At 38.6% G+C, this 26,519-nt stretch overlaps 1 protein-coding gene across 1 annotated transcript in view; it reads left to right on the forward strand.

The window, feature by feature from the left end:
* LOC124596377 (geranylgeranyl transferase type-2 subunit alpha) overlaps positions 1-26,519 on the forward strand; it is an 80,707-nt gene that overhangs the window by 22,563 nt on the left and 31,625 nt on the right. The window contains exon 4 of the mRNA XM_047135492.1: positions 23,276-23,463. Coding sequence (XP_046991448.1) covers positions 23,276-23,463 — 188 coding nt within the window. The remainder of the gene's footprint in view (positions 1-23,275; positions 23,464-26,519) is intronic.

Here is a 26,519-nt window from a genome sequence, read left to right on the forward strand (position 1 = left end):
CCCATACAGGGTGCAAATGTTTCTGGCTGCCTTTGCTACTGTCACCCATCTGCTGAACTCATACAGATGAATACGTTGGAAATGTTTTGATTTCTCCGCTTGGCATTCCATTTACTACTGTCCATAGCTCCACTCACTATCTCCAAATGACAACTCAGATAGCAACAGGGAACTACAAATAAAAAATAACAATCAATAAATAAACCCATAGCAACCGGAATACCAACATGCAAAACGAAAATGCTATGAAGGGAACATGAATTTGCATTTAGCTACAGTTTGGCTGTCGTAATTCATGCAGATGGATAGATGATTAGTTAACATGCCATGTAGAATGCTGCACACTAATTGCAGCTCATGTGGTGTATAAGGTTGCTGTTTTTGTGAGTGACCCTAGATTTTATAGGAGAGGAAATACCTGAGACTGGATTATGGTAGGAGACTGTAAGTGGGACTGTATGACAGATTTTACCCATGATTTGTCCACAAGGGACTGACCCATATGGCACGGTGTTGGGTATAGGGTTAACACAAGGATGGACTAGAATATTTTGTAGGGTGAATGATGGAATGCTGCACTGGATGATGATGATGATAAGTTTTTAGGCAGGATATCCAACATCTTAACCCATGAAATTGTGGGATAGAATACTGAATTGAGTGATGAAAGTCGTTTTTGGGGCTGGAAATTCCCCATCTTAGTGTTCGGGAAGATGGAGTTGAAGCCCTAGCCCTGGTGATAGATATGATTGACTTTCTCAAGGCACTCTCACATGTTTACTACTAGTAATAGTAGTAGCTTTATTTGCCTGTAAATAATTTTTACAAGGATATTGACCCTATCTTGGTATTGCAATCTCTTCGTTTTTTCTTTAGTGTATCTGTCTTACAACAGATTTTAATTGAAGGCATTCCATTGCACCCTGTTCTAAGCATCTTCCTTTATCCGTTTGTATGTTCATCCATTTCAAGTTCCAATTCTCTTTCTGTGGTTCTGGTTCCTTCTGCATTTCCCTCTATAATTCTTTCTGTAGACAATTTTTCAATGGCATGTGTCCCAGGCAATATCTCTTTCCTTTTGCTGAACACTTTCAATAATCTCCTCTTTTATACTATTTTTGTCATTACTTCTCCATTCTTAAGTTTGTCAGTTCACTTCACCTTAAGCATTCTTCTCCACTTCCACCTTTCAAAACTTTGTAAACATCTCTTTTCTTTCTTTTTAACTGTCAGTGTTGCACTGCTAAACAGCACTACCATCCAAATATGTTGTTGTTGTTGTGGTCTTCAGTCCTGAGACTGGTTCGATGCAGCTCTCCATGTTACTCTATCCTGTGCAAGCTTCTTCATCTCCCAGTACCTACTGCAACCTACATCCTTCTGAATCTGCTTACTGTATTGATCTCTTGGTCTCCCTCTGAGATTTTTACCCTCCACGCTGCCCTCCAATGCTAAATTTGTGATCCCTTGATGTCTCAAAACTCGTCCTACCAACCGATTCCTTCTTCTAGTCAAGTTGTGCCACAAACTTCTCTTCTCCCCAATCCTATTCAATACCTCCTCAGTAGTTACGTGATCTACCCACCTTATCTTCAGCATTCTTCTGTAGCACCACATTTCGAAAGCTTCTATTCTCTTCTTGTCCAAACTGGTTATCGTCCATGTTTCACTTCCATACATGGCTACACTCCATACAAATACTTTCAGAAACGACTTCCTGACACTTAAATCTATACTCGATGTTAACAAATTTCTCTTCTTCAGAAACGATTTCCTTGCCATTGCCAGTCTACATTTTATATCCTCTCTACTTCGACCATCATCAGTTATTTTACTCCCCAAATAGCAAAACTCCTTTACTACTTTAAGTGTCTCATTTTCTAATCTAATCCCCTCAGCATCACCCGATTTAATTTGACTACATTCCATTATCCTCGTTTTGCTTTTGTTGATGTTCATCTTATATCCTCCTTTCAAGACACTGTCCATTCCATTCAACTGCTCTTCCAAGTCCTTTGCTGTCTCTCACAGAATCACAATGTCATCAGCGAACCTCAAAGTTTTTACTTCTTCTCCATGAATTTTAATACCTACTCCAAATTTTTCTTTTGTTTCCTTTACTGCTTGCTCAATATACAGATTGAATAACATCGGGGAGAGGCTACAACCCTGTCTCACTCCTTTCCCAACCACTGATTCCCTTTCATGCCCCTCGACTCTTATAACTGCCATCTGGTTTCTGTACAAATTGTAAATAGCCTTTCGCTCCCTGTATTTTACCCCTGCCACCTTCAGAATCTGAAAGAGAGTATTCCAGTTAATGTTGTCAAAAGCTTTCTCTAAGTCTACAAATGCTAGAAACGTGGGTTTGCCTTTCCTTAATCTTTCTTCTAAGATAAGTCGTAAGGTTAGTATTGCCTCATGTGTTCCAACATTTCTACGGAATCCAAACTGATCTTCCCCGAGGTCCGCTTCTACTAATTTTTCCATTCGTCTGTAAAGAATTCGCGTTAGTATTTTGCAGCTGTGACTTATTAAACTGATAGTTCGGTAATTTTCACATCTGTCAACACCTGCTTTCTTTGGGATTGGAATTATTGTATTCTTCTTGAAGTCTGAGGGTATTTCGCCTGTCTCATACATCTTGCTCATCAGATGGTAGAGTTTTGTCATGACTGGCTCTCCCAAGGCCATCAGTAGTTCTAATGGAATGTTGTCTACTCCCGGGGCCTTGTTTCGACTCAGATCTTTCAGTGCTCTGTCAAACTCTTCACACAGTATCTTATCTCCCATTTCGTCTTCATCCTCTTCCATTTCCATAATATTGTCCTCAAGTACATCACCCTTGTATAAACCCTCTATATACTCCTTCCACCTTTCTGCCTTCCCTTCTTTGCTTAGAACTGGGTTTCCATCTGTGCTCTTGATATTCATACAAGTGGTTCTCTTCTCTCCAAAGGTCTCTTTAATTTTCCTGTAGGCAGTATCTATCTTACCCCTAGTGAGACAAGCCTCTACATCCTTACATTTGTCCTCTAGCCATCCCTGCCTAGCCATTTTGCACTTCCTGTCGATCTCATTTTTGAGACGTTTGTATTCCTTTTTGCCTGCTTCATTTACTGCATTTTTATATTTTCTCCTTTCATCAATTAAATTCAATATTTCTTCTGTTACCCAAGAATTTCTATTAGCCCTCGTCTTTTTACCTACTTGATCCTCTGCTGCCTTCACTACTTCATCCCTCAGAGCTACCCATTCTTCTTCTACTGTATTTCTTTCCCCCATTCCTGTCAATTGTTCCCTTATGCTCTCCCCGAAACTCTGTACAACCTCTGGTTCTTTCAGTTTATCCAGGTCCCATCTCCTTAAATTCCCACCTTTTTTCCAAATATAACATTTAGCAAATATTTTCACCATCTCCATTGGAAATCTTCTCACTGTTAGTAACTGATTCACATTTTCAGAGGATCTTTTTCCCATAGGTAATTTGTCCTTATTTCTTCTGTACAGCTTCTGTTCCGTGTCAGTAAACTTTCATATACAAAGATGATTTTATTTGTCCTTTCTTTTTTCCTTCTAAGAATATGTTAACTGGCACTTTCGTCTTGCTCTTTCTCATCACTTTTGTTTTTCCTACATTTGTCTTCATTCAGTGATCCTTGCCCCTTCTTTCAATACTCTTCAACATCTACTGTGCCTCCTCAGAGTCTGTCAATACTGGGTGATCATTCCCAAATTTTATAGTCAATTACAGTGTGTCTTGCGTCCTGTGTATCCTTACCTATCAGTTCTTTTCCATATATTTTGCATTACTTCAGTAGAAGTTAGCATTCTAATGCTCATCGTGTTCGTCTCCTTACTCCCTACTCATCACTTTTTGCTTTGTGTCATCTCCTTTATCAACCTTCTATCATTCCATTCTATATCAGCATTTTTTAAAATTCTTGATTCTATCAAATGCCTTCTCCCAGTCTGTAAAACAAATGTACACCTTTTTGTTAACTTCTGTCATTCTGTCTCCAATTTCCCTCAGACAGTCTATAACATCTCTTGCTCCTTTTTGAACCCAAACTACTCCTTAATATGACACTTATTACAGCCTTAATAACAACAAAAATAAGAAAATAATCACTTTTTTGACAATGTAATGTTATTGGATAGATAAAAAAATCCACTCACCAAGTGGTGGCAGGAGAACACACACATAAAAAAAGGTTTTATGTATCAAGCTTTGGGAACCAGTTGCTCTTTTTTCCAGCAGAAGGGTTGAAGGGGAAAGAAGAAGGGTGAAGGGAAATGACTGGAGAGGTTTAGGTAAAAGGGCATAGGTTGGAAAAGTCACCCACAACCCCAGGTCTGGGTAGACTTACTGGATGGGATGAGAAGGGAAAGACTTTATTACAGCCTTTGTAACATGACTGATAAAACTAATTGTTCTGTGGTCTTTGAATTCTTTTGCATTGCAGTTTTTAGGGTAAAGATACTGGAATGGTCTTTAGTAGCTTTTGAGCCAAATTCCTGTGTCATAAATTCTGTTTACTGCCTTTAAGAACAACAAAAATGACATAATACACGAATATAGGCATTTACGTACCTATAGGTTTATTTTGACAGTGATTGATAGGTAATTGGCCATGGCCTTTTCTGAATACAAGGGTAACTACTGCTACCTTGTTCAGTTTATCCCTAGTGCACGATATTGTTTACAGACAAGTTATTTAGTAATGCAAAAGGCTAATGATACACTGCTCATTAGTTTCTCACTTCCAGTCACTACTTACACTACATACTATCAGTTGACTTCAGGACCACTGTGATGATGCTTGGTTTCCATTTCATGCACCACACTTTCCCTGTTGGTAGTCTGGAAAGTTTGAGTCAGCATACCTCTATAATGAATAAGATGATGAGCTCACAAAGAGGATAAGGTATTAGTATTGTACATTGCATAGTTTTGAGACTAATATTGTCCAGAATAAAAATAAAGAAAACAGAAGAGAAAATTATATTGTATAAGTGTAGTGTGAAATGGTAAATGTTTTATTATTATTTACTTATTTGTTGCATTCTTTTGCCTAAGCAATCCTTCTCCGTATAGAACGTATTCCTTAACAGGTACTTTGTAACTATCTTTATTTTAATAATCTCTGTGGAAAATTTATTGTACAGTTTTATTCCTTGGTAGAAGATGCTGCTGTGAGTTTTAAGTTTATTCATTCTTGGTAAATGTAGGTTCAGTCTAGATCTTGTTCCATAGTTATGTAAAGAGTTATTAGTGCAGTAATTTATCAGTGTTATTTTTGATGTGCATAACTGATTGGTAAATAGACTCATAAAGTGTAGTTAAAAGCTACAGTGTTTTGAACAGATCTTTATAATGAGCTTGATAACCATTTTTGGTTATTATTCTTATTGCCATTTTCTGTAGTGTGAAAACTGTGTCCATATTACATGAAACTTTTCACCAACTGTGAATTTCACTGCTGAAAACTGAGTGTATGTATGAAAAGTACGCAACTCAAAGGCAATGGCTGTTAAACACTGATGACAGAACTGTAAGTGCATGACATTTTGTTTACAAATATCTTTGTGTGTCCACACCACTTCAACTGAGGATCAGTATTCATTCCTAGAAATTTTGTGTTTATAAAACAGTCTATTATAGTACAGTCTAAATTTAATTTCACAGTGTCATTTTCACTCTTCAAACCGAAACTCATTATATTCATTTTCTTTATATTCACTATCACTTTAAAAGATAAATTAAAAGAATTATCTGTGTCAGTCACTTCGTATTTATTCCCTTGACGCATGTCAAGGGCTTATAACCCCACTTTCAGGTGGATCAGTGGATTACAGTACATTTTTATTAATGGATGTAGTCACTTGTCTGCTTTGAGCTTCATTTAACTACAAATAAGGTATAATCAACACCTGTTAATGTAATATGGCACAAGGACTACAAATTTTAAACATTAACAAAGCTACATACAGTATTATCCAACAAAAATAACCCTTAGGTTTCTCATAAATACACATTTTCATTTTCACATGTCACATAAACATGAACCAATAACATAAACAGTCTAGAGACTGTACGGATGTAGAGATACAGTGCCTTGCAAGTCAAAGAACATTCATTATTAGCTAACATGGCATTTCAAATTTATAGGTAACAAATATATAATTATTTAGTTCTTTACAATCTTTTTACTTATGCATATAATTATTGCAAAAAACGAAAATCTGAAAGTTAAAAAATGAAAAACTTACAAACCTAATTTGATCATATTACACTGAAGTGACAATAGTTATGGGATAGTGATATGCACATAGATGGAGGGCAGCAGTATCACATACACAAGGTATAAAAGGGCACTGCATTGGCAGAGCTGTCATTTATACTCAAGTGATTCATGTGAAGTGGTTTCTGACGCGACTGTGGGTGCACGTTGGGAATTAACAGACTTTGAATGTGGACTGGTAGTTGGACCTTGACGCACAGGACATTCCATTTCAGAAATCATTGGGGAACTCAATTTTCCAAGATCCACAGTGTCAAGAGTGTGCTGAGAATACCAAGTTTCAGCCATTACCTTTCACCATGGACAACACAGTGCACAATGGCCTTCACTTAATGACCAAGGGCAACAGCATTTGCATAGAGCTGTCAGTACTAACAGACAAGAAACACTGCGTGAATTAACTGCAGAAAGCAATGTGGGATGAGTGACAAACATATCCATCAGGACAGTTTGGCAAAATTTGATGTAATTGGGCTGTGGCAGCATACGACTGATGCGAGTGATTTGCTAACACAGCATGACATCGCCAGCAGTGGCTTTCTTGGACTCTTCATCATGTTGGTTGGACCTTGGACAACTGGGAAACCTTGGCCTGGTCAGATGAGCTCCAATTTCAATTGGTAAGAGCTGATGATGGGGTTAGAGTATGGCACAGACTTCACGAGGCCATGGACCCAAGTTATCAACAAGGCACTGTGTAAGCTGGTGGTAACTCCAAAATGGTATGGGCTGTGTTTACGTGGATAATTGACTGCAAATGGCTATTTTTGGCTACTTGGAGATAACAATTGAATTTTTATGGATGACAATGCGCTGTGTCGACACACCGCGGTTGTTTACAATTGGTTTGAAGAACATTCTGGACAACTTGAGCAATTGATTTGGCCACCCAGATCTCCCAATATGAATACCATCAAACATTTATGGGACACAATCAAGAGGTCATTTCACGCACAGAATTCGGCAGCGGCAACACTTTCACAATTATGGACAGTTTAGAGGCAGCATGGCTCAATATATCTGGAGGGGACTTCCAACAACTTGTTGAATCCATGCCACATTGAGTTGCTGCACTACTCTGGGAAAAAATAGGTCTGACACGGTATTAGGAGGTATCCCATGACTTTTGTCACCTCAATTTAGTTTGTTATATTTTGGGTTGGTGTTTTACGTGTTGTTTTATGATTTTGGTTATTCAAAAATAGATAGTAGCAAAAGTCATGGTATACCATCTTGTATGTGTGAGGAAGCTCTAAAAAACTTACCTGCCACTGTATCAGATTTGCCATTGAGTGTGTCGTGTCTCTGATCTTGTCTCTGTTTTGCGTTGGGGATAAAATTTTCAAGTTGTTCATAAAGGTTCTGCTTGTGTCCTTTCTTTTTTCTTTGAAGTGGTATTAGATTATTTATCTATGTTTCAAAAGTGTGTCCTGTATCATTAATGTGAATAGTTATGGCAGATTTACTGAGGGTGCTGTACCTAAATGTGTTTATGTATTCTTAAAGTGTAGTTCGGAAGCTTTGTCCAGTCTGAGTCACATACTGTACTGGACATTCATTGCACTTTACCCTGAGTGCAAAAATTTGTCGTCTTGGATTTTATGTTGTGTGGCAGCGTATTATATAATTTATTGGTGGTGAAGAAAGGAACTCTTACATTACATGGCTTCAGTACATTAGCAATTTTCTGTGGACTGGCACCATGATAGGGAAGGCGTACTGTCCTAGTCTCTGCCTGATTGATGTTCTTATTTTTGTTTCTGTGTATTCATTTCCGTACACTCTCATTCATTGTGTGTATGAGTGCAGAATGAAAACCATTTGCAGCTGCTATTTGTTTAATTACTCCATTTTCATTTTGAAGCATTTAATTGCTCAGTGGCATTCTGTGTACTCTGTGCAACATAGAACTATATGCTGCTAATTTGTGTGATTGAGGGTGGCTCAGTAAGTAGACTGTTAGAAAGAGAAATCAGTGGCAGAAAATGCAGCACATTTGAAAGGTGTTTAAAACAAGTTGTTACTTTTGATAGTTCGGTAGGGGAGTGAATGGAGGAAAGTGTAGTTACCAGAATGAACTGAGCACATCAGCTGGCAGTGATACTGCCATGCCTACCCAGAGCATGTTATATTGGCATCCTGTATAAGCTGTTGGTGAAATAGCATGAGGGTATGGGAAGCAAGAAGCAGGAAGTGACAATGTTAGATTTGCATTGTTAATGCAAGTAATACCCAAATCTCTCTGTTGAAGTAAATAAAATGCAGTTGCTTGTTAGCTGTTCTTGTTGCTGGCTGTTTTGTAATACTATGAGCAAAAGTAGAAATCATTGTGCTATTGCTGAATGCAAAAGTGCTTCATATAAAACTATGGATGCCATTCATCATTGATTTCCAAAAGCTAGTGAACTACAGTGCAAATAGGTGTCATGGTGCAAAAGTGCTGACCTGGTTAATGTGAATAATGCAAGGACCGTGGCAAGATGCCCCAGACCGTGCGGCTACCCTGTGCGGCAGAGAGAAAATAGGAGTCCTATGTTTTGACGAGATGAATATAGATGGTTGCGTCTTCTAGGATTCATTAGACAATGTAATTTTAGAACCAACGAAAAACATTACAGTGGTAATGGTGCATGGTTTGTTGTCATCATGGAGACAGCCTGTATATTTTGACATCAATAGGACATGATTAGTGTGAGTTACTCCTGAACATAAAGCAGTTGGAAGTAGTTGAAACCCAAATTGCAGCAGTAATTTGTGATTCGGGAACCAACAACTCGAAGCTCTAGAAGGAGCTTGATGTTTCCACAACAAAAATGTGCTTTCCAAACCCAATGGACCCAGGGAGAAGTGTATGGGTCTCCTGTGATGGGCTACATTTGCTTAAATTACTTAGAAAGCATGTTATAGATGATGGAGTAACTCTGCCCAACGTCACAGTCTTGAACAAGAAGCTTTTTGAAAATCATTTAGCAATGCAGAACAGGGATTTAAGCGTCATATATAACATTACAGAGCTTGACATAGAAGTAGAAGGGATTCATAATCTCAGTAAACTCTCTCTGTGAACTTTACAGTGCCATTGAGAGTATGAGAGCTTCATACATGTTGCCTTCCAGGTTAAACCAAGACTGTTTTGAGAATTTTTTTCTAAAATTCATGGTCATGGCACATTTTACAGCAACCCAACAACTTTCAAAGTGAAAAATAGAATTTGGCTTCTAATACTGCCTGGAAATACAGAGACGTCCGCTTGTTGGCTACCGTATCTCTTATAGATAGACTAGTGAGGTGCCGTCACATATTTGTCTAACAGAAGATACTGAACAGGACTTCATAAAGTTCATCACAAATGAGTTGTGTATTAACATAACTGGAAATATGATAGCTGATTTGGACTGCACTAATTTCAGTGAGCAAGAAGTAGACCTGTTGCAGTTTCTTGGTGCTGAACCAGTAATCAGTGATGACTGAAATATATTGCAGGTTACACAGCATTTAAATGAAAACACATTGATAGTTTCTTGGGTTTTGTCTTAGAGAAACTTCATCTGGATTGCATAAACGGTAATGACTGGATCTCCACAATCTCCGGAGGTGGGCTCACGTATCATTCAGCTGGCTGGGAGGGTGGGGGTTGGAGGGGTGTGGGGGGGGGGGGGGGGGAGGGGGAGGAGAATGCAAAAGCACTATAACTGAGGTCACAATTAAAATTTTGCAAGGAAAACAGTCTTGTCAGACCAACAGATAACTCTAGAAACAGTACATCACCTTAGACTGACACATGAACGTGATTCTGAGGAACAATTCCACATTTGAAGAAAACTACTCTGTAGAAAACATGAGCTGCAAAATACTCCTGGTCCTAACAATTGCCAGAAGTTATCACTAGTTGTCACCAATTTATTCAGAAACATCCCCCCAGATGAAGCAGTGGAAGTTATTAAACCCAATTTTGATGATGATGATGATGATGATGATGATGATGAAGTCCCATACTCCTTCACAGAGCGTAGGGGAACAATGCGGGAGGCCCGCACCGCCGTACTAGGCAAGGTCCTAGTGGAGGTGGTTTGCCATTGCCTTCCTCCGACCACAATGGGGATGATGATGATGATGATGATGATGATGATGATGAAGACGGCACAACAACACCCAGTCATCTCGAGGCAGGTGAAAATCCCTGACCCCGCCGGAAATCGAACCCGGGACCCTGTGCTCGGGAAGCGAGAACGCTACTGCGAGACCACGAGCTGCAAAACCAAATACTTTCAATGTCTGAAACTATTGAATTCATTGACTTAGTTGAAATGTTACTAAATTGAAACTCTTTCACTTTCATTGATAAAGTATAGGAACAACCAAATGGTTTAGAATGGGCTTTGACATATCTGGGACCAGTATCTTCCTACACCACCTTAAGCAAAAATTATTTATTAACAGTGTACCATGTTTACAACACATTAAGTTTTACAAAAGATATGTGGATGACACTTGATTAATAATTAATAATTATTAATAAATTAGCAAGAAGTTGATGCACTAATTGAATTATCAGCAGCATGTGCAAGAACATTTAGTTTACATGTGAATTTGAAAGTCAGAATTCAGTAAACTTTTTAGACCTCACCATAACCAGAAAATGCAGTGAACATGTGCGTAGCATTTACATAAAACACACTACTATAGATATAAGCAGTGCAAATTCCTGTTCAAAATGAAAATGGAGTAATTAAACAAATAGTAGCTGCAAATAGTTTTCAACCTGAACTCATAGACAAAACGAGCAATAAGCTTAGGGAGTGAACAGACAGGAACAAAAGTAAGAACAACCATCAGAGACCAGTGCAGTATGCCTTCCCTACTTTGGTCCATTTCGCAGAAGACTGCTAATGTATTGAGCACATATAATATAAGAGTTGCTTTCTTCACCTCCAATAAATTATGTAATGGACTGCCACATGACACAATATCCAGCAAAGACAAATTTACCATTTCTGTTGTTTACAAGGTAAAGTGCAAAGAATGCTCCGCACAATATGTGGATGAGATAAGACAAAGCTTTGTAAACCTGCCATAACAACTCACAATAATGACACAGGACATGCTTCTGACAGCATAGATCTAATAATACTCTGAAGACTAAAGGCCACAAACTGAACCTCTACGAACATCTGAAAGCTTTATTCACAACACAAAACATTTGCAGTGACAGATCTGATGCAATGGCAATGCTCCTCAAGCATGCTAGACAATGTACCATAACTTTTTTTAGTATCTATTTTTGAGTGACCTAAATCATAAAACAGTTCCCAAATTACAAAAACAAAACAAAACAAACTGCATGTTGTCTTTTGTTCCCAGCCATACAGCTTGTATAGTAAACTGATCTGATAAAATTAGTTATAAGTTTTTAATTTTTTTAATTTTCAGATTTTTATACTTTGCAATAAGAATCATCTTAAGCATACGAACCTACTACACTGTTGTACCAGACAGAGAGGTGATTCTCTGACATGGCATGTCCCATGTGGTGGATAAGAGTCCTCACTGGCTTGCCAGTAGACTTACGCAGAATAAAACAGCTCTCACAGACCAAATGCACAACAGTCTCCACAGTTAACGACTGGAATTGTAATTTGGAGCTTGCTCCATCCAAGGTTGATTATCTTTGAAAGTCAAAAATTGAAGGAAATATTTGAAGGAAAAAATTGTCAAGGAACACTGCACTTGGATATGGTGGGCAGTCACTTTACTTGGATCATCTGAAAATACCCAAGATTGACAGAATATCAAAATTTAGATTTGAGACAGGATAGATACACTAAATAGCAACACACAACATAAATTCCATCATACAACCAGGGAAGCTCAATATTTTGACAGATGAAATGGATCACAAAGGGATTCTCATAACTATACTTCAAGAAACAAGAGGCACTGATCAGGAACCAATAGAATCACAAGGATATAGAATTTATAAGGGGACCCCAGGAAAAATGATAATGAAGTAACGTCCACAATTCAGAACTGGATTTGTGGTCAGTCTTAACATAATTGAATCCATAACAGAATTAAAATCACAGTCTCCCACACTATCAACACTAACTATAAAAGCTGCAACTGCAATATACACAATAATAAGTACCCATGTCCCAACTAATGATAAAAATAATAAAGAAGAACACAGAGAAGATGTGGCTGGGTTTTGGGAGCTTTTAGATCAAACAACATAAATAAAAATCACACCAAAAATTTTATTGGAGATTTTAATGCCTAGTTCGGAAGGGAAAAGAGATGTAGAGAGATAATAGGGAAATGGCCAGCACAAGAAAGAACAAATAGGAATGGCGTGAGGCTAATGGAATTTTGCAGAAACCATGACATTATCTCAATGTCAACATAATTCAAGAGAAGACCAAATAGGCACAAAACTTGGAACATATAGACTGGTGAAAAAGTAGAATGGTAACTGGCTCATTTCTATATGGACAAAAATTACCCTAGGGAAATCTACAGTGTGAAAGTTCTGAGAGAGGCAAATACTGGATCAGATCATTACATGATAAAAATAAAAATTAATTTCACCCCATTGACAAAGAAAAAAAATCTCATCCCAAAAAAAGAGAACCTACAACCCTCACAAATTAATAAATAACTCGGAATAAATAAAAATAAAAAAAAAACAGACAAAGAATATAAAAGTAACAGATCATCTAGAGGAAATATTTCCCCAGTTGAAACAAATAGCTGAACAGGTAGCCTCAGTAAATCCAAGCAAAAAACACCAATGGTGGAACAATGAGTGTGCTAAAACAATGGTAGATAGACACCAAGTCTGGTTAAGATATCAGAGTCATAAAACATAAGAATCACACTTGAAACTCTTAGAACAAAGAAAGAAGCCCTAAATCGAGAAGATCCCCCAGAATTATGTCAGATATATGCAGATACCCCTATTAAAATACTAGCAGAAAATATAAACCCACCCACAATCCACGAAGTCTACAAAGCTTTAAAAGAGCTCAAAAACTACAAAGCAAGTGGAGAAGGTCAAACATTCACAGAACTTTTGAAATATGCAGCAGAACCAGTGAAGATATCATTACACCAATGCATGGTGAAAATGTGGAACAAGGAAGAACTACCAGAACATTGGACTACTGCTGTAATCCACCTATTACACAAAAAGGAATATATATATATATATATATATATATATATATATATATATATATATATATATATATATATATATATATATAAAAAAAACAAAGATGAGGTGACTTACCGAACAAAAGCGCTGGCAGGTCGATAGATACACAAACAAACACAAACATACACACAAAATTCAAGCTTTCACAACAAACTGTTGCCTCATCAGGAAAGAGGGAAGGAGAGGGGAAGACGAAAGGAAGTGGGTTTTAAGGGAGAGGGTAAGGAGTCATTCCAATCCCGGGAGCGGAAAGACTTACCTTAGGGGGAAAAAAGGACAGATATACACTCGCACACACGCACATATCCATCCACACATACAGACACAAGCAGACATATTTAAAGACAAAGAGTTTGGGCAGAGATGTCAGTCGAGGCAGAAGTGTAGAGGCAAAGAAGTTGTTGAAAGACAGGTGAGGTATGAGTGGCGGCAACTTGAAATTAGCGGAGATTGAGGCCTGGCGGATGACGAGAAGAGAGGATATACTGAAGGGCAAGTTCCCATCTCCGGAGTTCGGATAGGTTGGTGTTGGTGGGAAGTATCCAGATAACCCGGACAGTGTAACACTGTGCCAAGATGTGCTGGCCGTGCACCAAGGCATGTTTAGCCACAGGGTGATCCTCATTACCAACAAACACTGTCTGCCTGTGTCCATTCATGCGAATGGACAGTTTGTTGCTGGTCATTCCCACATAGAATGCGTCACAGTGTAGGCAGGTCAGTTGGTAAATCACGTGGGGGCTTTCACACGTGGCTCTGCCTTTGATCGTGTACACCTTCCGGGTTACAGGACTGGAGTAGGTGATGGTGGGAGGGTGCATGGGACAGGTTTTGCATCGGGGGCGGTTACAAGGATAGGAGCCAGAGGGTAGGGAAGGTGGGTTGGGGGATTTCATAGGGATGAACTAAGAGGTTACGAAGGTTAGGTGGACGGCGGAAAGACACTCTTGGCGGAGTGGGGAGGATTTCATGAAGGATGGATCTCATTTCAGGGCAGGATTTGAGGAAGTCGTATCCCTGCTGGAGAGCCACATTCAGAGTCTGGTCCAGTCCCGGAAAGTATCCTGTCACAAGTGGGGCACTTTTGTGGTTCTTCTGTGGGGGATTCTGGGTTTGAGGGGACGAGGAAATGGCTCTGGTTATTTGCTTCTGTACCAGGTCGGGAGGGTAGTTGCGGGATGCGAAAGCTGTTTTCAGGTTGTTGGTGTAATGATTCAGGGATTCCGGACTGGAGCAGATTCGTTTGCCACGAAGACCTAGGCTGTAGGGAAGGGACCGTTTGATGTGGAATGGGTGGCAGCTGTCATAATGGAGGTACTGTTGCTTGTTGGTGGGTTTGATGTGGACGGACGTGTGAAGTTGGCCATTGGACAGGTGGAGGTCAACGTCAAGGAAAGTGGCATGGGATTTGGAGTAGGACCAGGTGAAACTGATGGAACCAAAGGAGTTGAGGTTGGAGAGGAAATTCTGGAGTTCTTCTTCACTGTGAGTCCAGATCATGAAGATGTCATCAATAAATCTGTACCAAACTTTGGGTTGGCAGACTTGGGTAACCAAGAAGGCTTCCTCTAAGCGACCCATGAATAGGTTGGCGTACGAGGGGGCCATCCTGGTACCCATGGCTGTTCCCTTTAATTGTTGGTATGTCTGGCCTTCAAAAGTGAAGAAGTTGTGGGTCAGGATGAAGCTGGCTAAGGTGATGAGGAAAGAGGTTTTAGGTAGGGTGGCAGGTGATCGGCGTGAAAGGAAATGCTCCATCGCAGCGAGGCCCTGGACGCGCGGAATATTTGTGTATAAGGACGTGGCATCAATGGTTACAAGGATGGTTTCCGGGGGTAACAGATTGGGTAAGGATTCCAGGCGTTCAAGGAAGTGGTTGGTGTCCTTGATGAAGGATGGGAGACTGCATGTAATGGGTTGAAGGTGTTGATCTACGTAAGCAGAGATACGTTCTGTGGGGGCTTGGTAACCAGCTACAATGGGGCGGCCGGGATGATTGGGTTTGTGGATTTTAGGAAGAAGGTAGGTGTGTATGTTTGTGTTTGTTTGTGTGTCTATCGACCTGCCAGCGCTTTTGTTCGGTAAGTCACCTCATCTATGTCAAGAATTCTATACTGTCATTATAATGGTGAACTTGAACTGGAACTAGAAGAGGAAGATTTAGACCATGGAGAAGAACAGGTAATCAGTTTGAAATTGGTAAAGGGTTACTTGGCACGAGATTAATGGAATTTTGCAGAAGCCATGACATGGTCTCAGAGTCATGTATTGATTGATCAAGAAGACAAAAACAACAAACCATAACCTTTACTTAACTTTAACAAATACCAAATCTAAAGTAAATGTCAGTTATGATTTAAACAGGGTTAAGACAGAGAGATAGTTTATTGCCATTACTTTTCAACTTTGCTCTGGAGTACATGATGAGGGAATGGTACAAAGAAAATCCTAAAAACATAAGAATTTGAACCAAGAAAGATCAAATTGTTTGGTATTCGCAGATACTTAGCATTGCTAGCTAATAACATTCAAGAAGCCAGAAATCAAATAACAAGCCTAAAAATACAGCAGAAAAAATAGGACTCAAAATGTCATTTGGAAAGAATGAGTAATGGTAGCAGATCCACTAGTAACCAACCATATAGCAGTCAATAACAGGAAAGTAAAAATAGTGAAATAGGTTAAATACCTAGGAGAAATTATAACATAAAACTTGGATGAGAAACCTGCTTGGCGAGAGAGAACTAACAAAATTATAAAAGCTCAAAAATTAAAACAGTCTACATACAATAAAAATATATGTCAGTTAAAACTAAATTAAAACATTACAAGAGAAAACAGAGGTGAGAAACTGAAATGCTTTTCAGAGCAACCCAGAAAAACAGAATTGACAAAATTCCGAAGGTAGAGAGAAGAATAAATAACTTACATAAATAAGAAATATCAAAAAGATGGAAAAGCTGGACCATATGAAATGAAATGGTGGCTGGCAAAATGGAGCCCATTGCAGATAATATATGAAAAAAAAGGGATCTCTTTTCACGGTCGCATTATGAGGACACCAGAAACAAGATAATCAAGAAAAATTATACAGAAACTTTGGGTCATGAAGCAGCAATTAGGCTGGATAAAGGAAATCATGGAGAATATGAAAGAGCTAGAGTTAACCCTGTACAACTTGGAAAAAAAAAAACCTCTAAAGGAACTGAAAAACTTAAAATTAAGATATAAAATGAGAATAGCAAAAAACAAACAATAAAAATGGTATTTACAGATGAGGAATGGCAAAAAAATCAGAATGAATGAAAAGATATTGAGCAGTTTGGAAAGATAACTTAATAAAGAAAGTGACCAGAAAACGATTGACTGAAGTGGTCCAATGAGACTGTAAAAGCAGAAGAAGAAGAAGAAGAAGAAGAAGAATCTTAAGCAAAAAGATTGTAAAGAAATAAACAATTATGTATCTGTTATCTGTATATTTGATTCACAGTGTAAACTAGTAGTGAATGCTCTTTGACTTACAAGGCACTGTAACTACATCTGTACAATCTCTGGACAGTTTGTTATTGGTAGGGGCAGGAAAATTTCGCAAAAATGAAACACGAAAAATAAAGCAAAATCAGTAGTTTTTAGTGAAATAGTGCAAAAGCAGAAATTTTTTCAAAGTATCATGAAATCTGTCGTTTTCCAGTATAAAAAAAAAAAAAATGTTATAAATCTGAGGATGACAGTTTACCAATATTCGTAACTGATAGTTATCGAATGTTGCAACTACATTTTGTCTTCCTTTTCCCTCGTCTATAACTTGAATACAACAGTTAGTTACCTGCATACAGAACTAAGATGTGACAAAAAAAAGCGCCAAAATTGGCAAAAAATACCGAATTTGGCAGTAAACACGAAGAAATTGGTAAAAGTATGACAGTGAATTTGGCAAAAGTATAACAGCAACATTGGCAAAAATACAGCAAATTTGGCAGAAATTACAGTTAAATTGGCAAAAGAAACACCAAATCTAGCAAAAAAAGTAATGCAGAAGTTAGCAAAAAAAGTAATACCGGAACTGACAAAAAAAGTGACAAAACCTGAAAAAAACTTCAAAGTTGGCAAAAACTAGCACCAAAATTACAAAAAATAAACAAAAAGGGAAAAAATAACACAGAAATTGGCAAAAATTAATACCAAATTTTACCATAAAATAAAACAATTTTTCCTGTTCCTAGTTAGTGGTTCATATTTATGTTGCTGTTGATGATGATGATTGGTTTGTGGGGCGCTCAACTGTGCGGTCATCAGCACCTGTACGAAGTCCCAATTTTTCCACAGTCAATTTTCTTTTCACAATCCAATACAGTCACTCTCATGAATGATGATGATGATGATGATGATGATGACAACACAAACACCCAGTCCCCGGTCAGAGAAAATCCCCAACCTGGCTGAGAATCAAACCTGGGACCCTGTGATCCAGATGCAGCAACGCTAGCCCCTAGACCATGAACTGTGTGGCATCTAAAGATGAAAATCCGTATTTGTAATGAACCTCACGGTTATTCTGCTGGAGCTTATAAGTAGCTTTACTATTGTTTAAAATTTGTAATCTTAGTGCCATATTACAGTAATAAGTGCTGATTATAGCTTATTTGTAGTGAAATGAAACTCAAAACATAATGTAAGGCACTGATACACCTGAATAGAGGGTATAAGTCCTCGAAACATGTTGAGAGAGTAAATAAAAAGTGACTGGCACATATAATTGTTGTAATTTATCTTTTATTGTCATAAACAGTCACAATTTCTTAGACAACACAACATGGATGACATAACATGATTGCGAACTCACCAGTTGTAAACTTATTTGAGGGTTTGATTTACTTTCTCTGCAAGGAGTTTTCAGTAATTATAATATTTCTCATACTAACTTTATTGGGAAAGTTGCTGATTTATACTAGGAACAGGTCTGATCTTAGTATGGTTCTCTAAGGAACTCCTGTGTTAGATCTCACTAGAAAGTGGTGGCTGAGTTTTTGATTCTTTTGAATAGCTTGTATAATTTTTCCCCTAACACCATCTCCCCTTTTCCCTCCCATATTTGACATTGTCAGATTAGGGTGACGTAAAATGTGTCAAGCACATAGTTTCTTCTTGACTTAATTGAGACCTTCACGGTGTTCAGCCATTCAACGACCCAATAATGTGATAACTGCATGTTTCCATTCTTAATGCTTGTTACATTCAAAGAAATATTGTAACAGCTATCTAAACATTTGGTGAATGCCTTCATCCAGAATCATCAGTTCCTTTGCCACTGCTCATTGCTTCAGCAGTAGGTTATTTGAAAACAATAGAATATTCTAGTAATTAACTTGCTAAGTTGTCTGCCACATTTTTATGTAAATCAGCTAATTTTTCTCATTACTGGTACTTACCAAGAAAATTTATTACTGCCATTAGGTACTTTGGTTGATCAGATGGTATATGCAGACTCATTTATCACCATCCATTTCAGTACTAATGATTCTGAAATGAGGCTTGGAAAACTATTAAATCTGTGCCATAGAGTTTTAACCTGGCTTCTCCAGAATTTAAAGTGAAATTTCTGAAAAATACATTGTAATCTATAATTTTCAGGAAAAAATTTTCTAAGTCAGATAACATCACTCAAAATGTTATACAACTTGATGGTAATATGATTGACCTCCACTTATAAATTTTGCAGCTATACCATTAAAACTGAAAAGTGTATAAGCTTTAGTCAGGATGTTAGTTACGTGTTCTGTAACATTTTGAGTGCCGCGACCTGATTTGCAGTCAGTGTCCAGCAATGTGTAAATCATATTACCATGCTACTGAAGCACGTTCCCACAATCTTCAGGACAACTGTGGAAACAGCCCATTCTGTAATTGTGTCATGCTGCTTTCAGGAAGCAAATGAGTGACACTGCTTCATGAACATTTCACCCTTGCCACCTTACAAGGCCATAAGATTGTCTGACGAATCTGCGTTGTTGTTTATTTTGTCAGCCACTTGTGTGATGAATATGAATCTCTTTCACAACAAAAAACCCTCCAGTGGCCCTGCTGCTGTGGAGCTGCAGAAGCTACTATCAGAACGTGGCCAAGTTCTGACATCTGACTGCAACCTATTATAAAGTCTGTGTTGTTGCAACATATTCTGACGTCTTTGTTGCTTCAAAAGAGACGAATGCCCACAAAAGATCACAATTCTTCCTTTAAAGCCAATCAAGTCTCATATAAGAACCATGTTAATAGTATCAGTATGTTGAGAAATGTCTTTACACTTGTACACTCAGATCTCTTTAGTAAACAACTGCTGCCAGACAAATAACCAAAAGCATTTGCATTTTGTGTACTGATGCTTGTATGCACCATTGATTTCCCATTAAAATTATGTGTGAATATGTCTGTCTCCACTATTTTTGTTAGTGAGGTCTTGGGTGTTCATTGTCCACAATCCACTGTGGTGCCATACAAGCAAAAAAGCAAGATCGAGTAATGGATCCATTAATTACTGAGCTTGACTTGTGCTTACTAATGATAGTAACACTCTTTATAACAGTATCCATTTCTAGTCACCTTGTACTTTGAACACAGAAAAAAGAGTAAACTGTTTCTTAAAGAACTTCTTCTGAACCTTATGAGCTGCACTTAAAATGATTATTAGCTAAACCCATATTTGGCTGTATAACATATTGCCAGTGGCATTTGATACAAGGACAACAAATTGAATAATCTCAGTTTGAAGGCTCTTCATCTCCTGCACGAAAAAAATCTTAAAATTTCACATGATCTGTTGGTCATCATTGAATCTAAGTCTAAATTTACTATCTTATTGTATGATACACATAGGTTTTGCATTAAGACCAACTTGCTCAGTGTGTGTGTGTGTGTGTGTGTGTGTATATATATATATATATATATATAAAAAAACAAAGATGATGTGACTTACCAAATGAAAGCACTGGCAGGTTGATAGACACACAAACAAACAAACACAAACCTACACACAAAATTTAAGATTTCGCAACAAATGGTTGCTTCATCAGGAAAGAGGGAAGGAGAGGGAAAGACAAAAGGATGTGGGTTTTAAGGGAGAGGGTAAGGAGTCATTCCAATCCCGGGAGCGGAAAGACTTACCTTAGGGGGAAAAAAGGACAGGTATACACTCGCGCACACACACACATATCCATCTGCACATACACAGACACAAGCAGACATTTGTAAAGGCAAAGAGTTTGGGCAGAGATGTCAGTCGAGGCGGAAGTACAGAGGCAAAGATGTTGTTGAAAGACAGATGAACAACCTGAAAACAGCTTTCGCATCCCGCAACTACCCTCCTGACCTGGTACAGAAGCAAATAACCAGAACCACTTTCTCATCTCCTCAAACCCAGAACCTCCCACAGAAGAACCCCAAAAGTGCCCCACTTGTGACAGGATACTTTCCAGGACTGGATCAGACTCTGAATGTGGCTCTCCAGCAGGGATACGACTTCCTCAAATCCTGCCCTGAAATGAGATCCATCCTTCATGACATCCTCCCCACTCCACCAAGAGCGTCTTTCCGCTGTCCACCTAACCTTCGTAACCTCTTAGTTCATCCCTATGAAATTCCCAAACCACCTTCCCTACCCTCTGGCTCCTACCCTTGTAACCGCCCCGGTGTAAAACCTGTTCCATGCACCCTCCCACCACCACCTACTCCAGTCCTGTAACCCGGAAGGTGTACACGATCAAAGGCAGAGCCACGTGTGAAAGCACCCACGTGATTTACCAACTGACCTGCCTACACTGTGAAGCTTTCTATGTGGGAATGACCAGCAACAAACTGTCCATTCACATGAATGGACACAGGCAGACAGTGTTTGTTGGTAATGAGGATCACCCTGTGGCTAAACATGCCTTGGTGCACGGCCAGCACATCTTGGCACAGTGTTACACCGTCCGGGTTATCTGGATACTTCCCACCAACACCAACCTGTCAGAACTCTGGAGATGGGAACTTGCCCTTCAGTATATCCTCTCTTCTCGTTATCCGCCAGGCCTCAATCTCCGCTAATTTCAATTTGCCGCCGCTCATACCTCACCTGTCTTTCAACAACATCTTTGCCTCTGTACTTCCGCCTCGACTGACGTCTCTGCCCAACCTCTTTGCCTTTACAAATGTCTGCTTGTGTCTGTGTATGTGCTTATGGATATGTGTGTGTGTGCGAGTGTATACCTGTCCTTTTTTCCCCCTAAGGTAAGTCTTTCCGCTCCCGGGATTGGAATGACTCCTTACCCTCTCCCTTAAAACCCACATCCTTTCGTCTTTCCCTCTCCTTCCCTCTTTCCTGACGAAGCAACCATTGGTTGCGAAAGCTAGAATTTTGTGTGTATGTATGTGTTTGTTTGTGTTTCTATCGACCTGCCAGCGCTTTCGTATGGTAAGTCACATAATCTTTGTTTTTAAATATATTTTTCCCGCGTGTAATGTTTCCATATATATATATTATTCTACCTGTGCATACTAATTGTCCAAGTATGGTATTTTACACACATGAATGCATATCTCAGATGCGTACAAATAAGACCTCAGAAGTAACAAAATGTACCCGTGAGTTCCACATTTACATTATTTGACATATATGTCAAATGTGACGAAGAAATGTCACTGCCTAAGAAGTCACACTAGTACCATACACAACAATGTGCTTATGAGGTAGGATGGATTTCCTATCCTAATGTATTAACGTAGACATGGTTATAATTGGGTTCTAGATATCCACATGGTTGTTTGCTTTCCAGATGAACGTCAAGTTGGACACCACAAAGAATTTGTAACTGAGGACCATGTCATTGATATAGAAATTCATGATGAAAGTAGGCTTTTTTCTGCTGCTGTGTATACAGTTGTCAGTTTGTGGATATCAGTGTACATACAATTGAAACTTCCTGGCAGAGTAAAACTGTGTCCTCAAACAGATTTCGAATTTGTGACCTTAGCCTTTCACAGGCAAGTGCTTTACCAATTGAGCTACCCAAGCAAGGCTCACAAATTGTCCTCACAGCTTTACTTCCACCAGTACCTCATCTCTTACCTGCCAAATTTCACAGAAGTTCTCCTGTATAACTTGTAGGGCTAGCACACTTCGAAGAAAGGATATCACAGAGATGTGGCTTAGCCGCAGCCTGGGGTGTTTGGAGGAGAACTGTAAGTTTGTAAGGGAGGAAGTGAGGTACTGGCAGATGTACAGCTGTGAGGACTGGACATGAGTTGTGCTCAGGTAGGTCAGATGGTAGAGCACTTGCTTGAGAAAGCCAATGTTCCAAGTTCGAGTCCCCGTCTGGTACAAGGTTTCAATCTGCCAGGAAGTTTCGTCTCGGTGCACACTCCGCTGCATACTGGATTCATTTGCATACAATTGTTTGTTGTCCCCTGTTTCAGATGAACCTTCCATTCCTTTCGTAGCCTCCACAAATTGGTATTGTTTTTACTAGCTTAATATAGTAAATACTCAGATGTCCTGTGTAGTACTATATTCATTTCACCTGCTACATTAATTTGTCATGACAAAGATGTAGAGAAAGGTTGCTTTTTTTCCTTTCTACTTCATTAGATAAGTTTTCCCTCAACCAGAGATGATGATATTAATTATTGATGTTATTTTTAAATATATTTATAATTATTGTAATAATGACTATTGTCATAACTGCTTCTGCAAAAGAATGATTACTACATTGTGTTTTTAATTTAGGTCCAAAGACCAAATGCAACAACTCATGGAAACAGAATTGCAGTTGACAGAACGTACATTACATGTTAATCCAAAATCATATGGAGCATGGCATCACCGTGCTTGGGTTCTTGATAATATGCCTGAATCTAATTGGTCAAGAGAATTGGCACTGTGCAATAAGTATCTGGATATGGATGAGAGAAATTGCAAGTATTGTTCTTTTGTTCACTTATCTGCTGTCACTTTGTAAAAGAAAGGCATCACAAGAAAGCAGCTAAAGTTTATCTTGTGTCCTACTTTATTTATGTCTGTTCAAATGCTAATCTGCAATAAATGAGCTATGTTACTGCTTGAACTCTGGAATAGAGCTGGACAGTAAAGGAAATGGGTAATTATGCTGTGAATAATATATTTACCATGTAACTCACACGTGCAGGCAATCCATAGATCTCTTTATTGAAACTCCGTTGGTAACTGCTAGACATTCAGAGAATAATGTATAATTTCTACAGTGCTAAAAAACATTCTTTGCTGCACCGAAAGATCCTTTCTATGTCTCTTGCTCCAACTGTGCACACAGTGTCTAATGTCACTATATGTTCAGTGTAATATTGATTATAACTGTCTGTGTCAATACTTTTTAAAAAAAATTTTTAACTGGGAGATTCCTCATTTTGAGTAGCAGGGTAAATACGTCAAGCATATGGTTATATTTCAGTTAGTTTAGTTGCTCCATAGTTCTGGTTGGTACCAGTTTCACTCTTTCCACTGTTCTCCATGCTTTTGAAAGAAGATAAATGCTGTATAGAAAATTTCTGTCATTAATATTAATGATTTACTAGAGAATTTTAAATTTATTTTACTGCTCATAACAAGCAATTTTACATGCATGGGCATCGTCAATATTATTAATGGTACACCAAGTTATACAGGCATTTATGCATAAGCCACCACTGATGTTGCTTTTTAAAGGTATATTATGTAACATCTGAAGATTGTTAGCTAACAAATGATGAAAAACAGCTCCTTTGACACAGTTTTTTTGTGTTAAAGCTGATCTGCTATTAACCATATAGAAATGTGTTGTATGCTTTCTGTCATACCTATCATGGTACAAACTCTGAGAATGCTAAACTAAAATAAGCTTCCACAAGATGTTTTTTGTTTTATTTCCGCTACAATCGCCAAGGCTGTCTCCTGCAACCCGAAAATCTTTTCCATAGTCATCTGGCAGGTTCCACCCCACAATACTTTTCCATAAGACAAGGAAGGATACACTAATCTGCAGAACGTGCAGTTCTCAGGGTTTCAGAATTAAGGTATGGTGATAATCTCCTCCACCAATAGGATTTTTGACAGAATCTCATCACTCCCAATATTTTGTTTACGTGGTCCACTCTGTTTAAAGTGAATATTAGTTGCTTTTTCTATGTTAACTTTTAAGTCGTCTCTTTCAACGTAAACTGTAGCTTTTCTATTCAACAAAGCTGGGCTCACAGTCTGTGCAAAAGACATCAGAGGTTGCATTGTTGTACACAGTGATCAGATGCTTATTATCAAGAGAACTTGGGAACACATTTCCATTATTTACGAACAGACACTGAAGTGTACATTTCTTATTCTTGAATGTCTCCTTGCTAGTACTTCTCCATTATCATACATAATTTCTGTACTCTGTAGTCTGCCTTTGAAATATGCTCCTAATAACTGTGTGAGATTTTCAGTGACACCACTCATTGCAATTTTCAATAGGTGTCCGCGATGACGTACTGTGTTGAAAGCTTTGGAAAGGCCCAGTAAAACTCCTGCTGCTTGGGATTTTTCATTTATTTTTTTCAAGAACATAATGGGTCAATTGTCCTGCTGCGGTGTAGTACTGACTTCTCCTGAAACCATGCTAGAAATTACCTAATACGTTAACACCATTGTATAAGGGGTAGTCAAATGAAAACCAATCTCCTGCTGTGATGGGACTGTGGAATGTTTCCATTCAAAAGTGATCACCATGTGTTGTAAGCCATTTATTGCTCTAGGAAATGAGACAATTAATTACTATTTCATACAAAGTGCTGCTGATGGATCCACAACTGCACCCTCTTCTGCAATTCCTTGTCCAACTGAAACTGATGTACATGTCTATCTTTCTAAAGATTTGAAAATCACTCGATGAAAGATCTGTGCTATACGGAGGATGTTGCAATGCTTTCTACCCAAATCGCTGATGTGTAGCCTTTGTCCGATTGGCAGTATGCGGGCAGGAATTATCATGCAGCAGGATGATTCCATCTGACAGCATTACGACAGCCCTATGGCAAAGCCAACAGGGGAAACATCCCACATCTCGCCTGCCAAAAAAAAAATCCAAAGCTGTTCACACTAGATCCAGTAAGTTCATGATGACTTGTTTCTTCGACTGAAGGAGTATCTGCTTGTCAAGTTCCTTGAGCATGGAACCACAATCAGTGTACAGTACTGTATAGACACTCTGCAAAAACTGTGATGTGCCATAAAGTCAAAGCACCCAGGAATGCTGTCAGATGGAATCATCCTGTTGCACAATAACACCAGCCTCCACACTGCCAATAGGATGAAGGCTATGCTTCAGGAATTTGAGTGGGAAACACTGCAGCATCCTCCGTACAGCCTGGATCTTTCACCATGTGATTTTCACATCTTTGTCGACCTGACGAAAGACAAGCATAGGTGTTGGTTTCAGTTGGACGAGGAAATGCAAGAGTGGAAGTAGTTGTGGATTCGTCTGCAGCCAGCTGCATTGTACAAAACAGAAATTGATTGTTTCATCTCCCACTGGGATAAAAAAGGCATGTGCTGTTTACTTTTGAATGGAATCGTTATATAGTTCGGTTGTGTTGGGTGTTCAGTTTTCATTTGGTTGCCCCTCATAATATTCCAAGAGGCTTGTTAACATTATTTTCTCAGTCAGTTTGCCAAATATTTACATTAAGGCAATAGGTCTGTGTAGTTCTGAACATGTTTTAACGTCCCTTTTTTGTGAAAGGTTTGATTACAGACAGTTTCATCTTGTCAGGGAATGAACCATTTTGAGAAATACAGCTTATTAGATGAAGTGATGCTTTCACTAGCTCTAGTTAATATTTCTTCAATAGAAGTGGAGAATTTTAATCTAATACTGCTGATTTATTTATTCGTTGTCATTAATAAGCTGCAGAATGTTATTGGTGTATACAGCAGGTAGTGTATTGCTGGTCTGTTAATTACTTGACACAATGTACATTGTGCG

Source organism: Schistocerca americana, chromosome 2, assembly GCF_021461395.2.
Source record: "Schistocerca americana isolate TAMUIC-IGC-003095 chromosome 2, iqSchAmer2.1, whole genome shotgun sequence".
Classification (NCBI taxonomy): Eukaryota; Metazoa; Arthropoda; class Insecta; order Orthoptera; family Acrididae; genus Schistocerca; species Schistocerca americana.